This window comes from Buceros rhinoceros, unplaced genomic scaffold (genome assembly GCF_000710305.1).
Source record: "Buceros rhinoceros silvestris isolate BGI_N320 unplaced genomic scaffold, ASM71030v1 scaffold23798, whole genome shotgun sequence".
Taxonomy (NCBI): domain Eukaryota; kingdom Metazoa; phylum Chordata; class Aves; order Bucerotiformes; family Bucerotidae; genus Buceros; species Buceros rhinoceros.
The window spans coordinates 1-587 of NW_010428937.1; the positions used below are offsets into that span (position 1 = coordinate 1).

At 49.2% G+C, this 587-nt stretch overlaps 1 protein-coding gene across 1 annotated transcript in view; it reads left to right on the top strand.

Annotated features, from left to right (window-relative positions):
* Positions 1–488: 488 nt before the first annotated feature.
* LOC104499025 (GTPase NRas) overlaps positions 489–587 on the top strand; it is a gene marked incomplete at its 5' end in the record, with an annotated part of 2974 nt that continues 2875 nt past the window's right edge. Inside the window, one exon of the mRNA XM_010142473.1 lies at positions 489–572. Within this exon, the coding sequence (XP_010140775.1) occupies positions 489–572 (84 nt within the window). The remainder of the gene's footprint in view (positions 573–587) is intronic.

Consider the following 587-nt stretch of genomic DNA (forward strand, 5'->3'; position numbering starts at 1 on the left):
GGGGGGTTTTCTTTCTTTCTTTTTTTTTTTTTCCCCCCTTAAGAAGCCAGAAGCGAGTGCACAAGGTAGGAAGCTCTGGGAAGCCTCTTCCGAAGGTTCCTGGCACGTTCTGCTTCTTGCTCTCTCCAGCAGAGTGTAGCGGCCAACAGCCGTGACAGAAAGGGTCACCGCCGACCCACGCCGGCCGTGGGTTCATGTCCTGATATTGCACGGTGGGATTTGTAATGCTTTTTCCCCTCTGTTTACCGATTGAGGAATTTCTGATGAAGAGTCGGACTTCTCTTTGTTGTAAGAAAGGTTGAGGGGGCTTAGGGTGACATTTTGAAAGCTCATCGTTTTAGATACTGATATTTAGGGGTGGGGGGGGTTGCTAGAAAAGCTCCCCTGAATCATACTCTTCTTCTTTATTGCTGTTTTTATTTTTCCTTAATAATGCCTGAGATGGAAAGAAGTAGCGTGCTGTTTAATCTGAAATTTGCTGCTATATCTTGCAGGATTCGTACAGAAAGCAGGTGGTTATCGATGGCGAGACGTGCCTGTTGGACATCCTGGACACGGCGGGGGGGGAGGAGGGACGCGGGCACCGG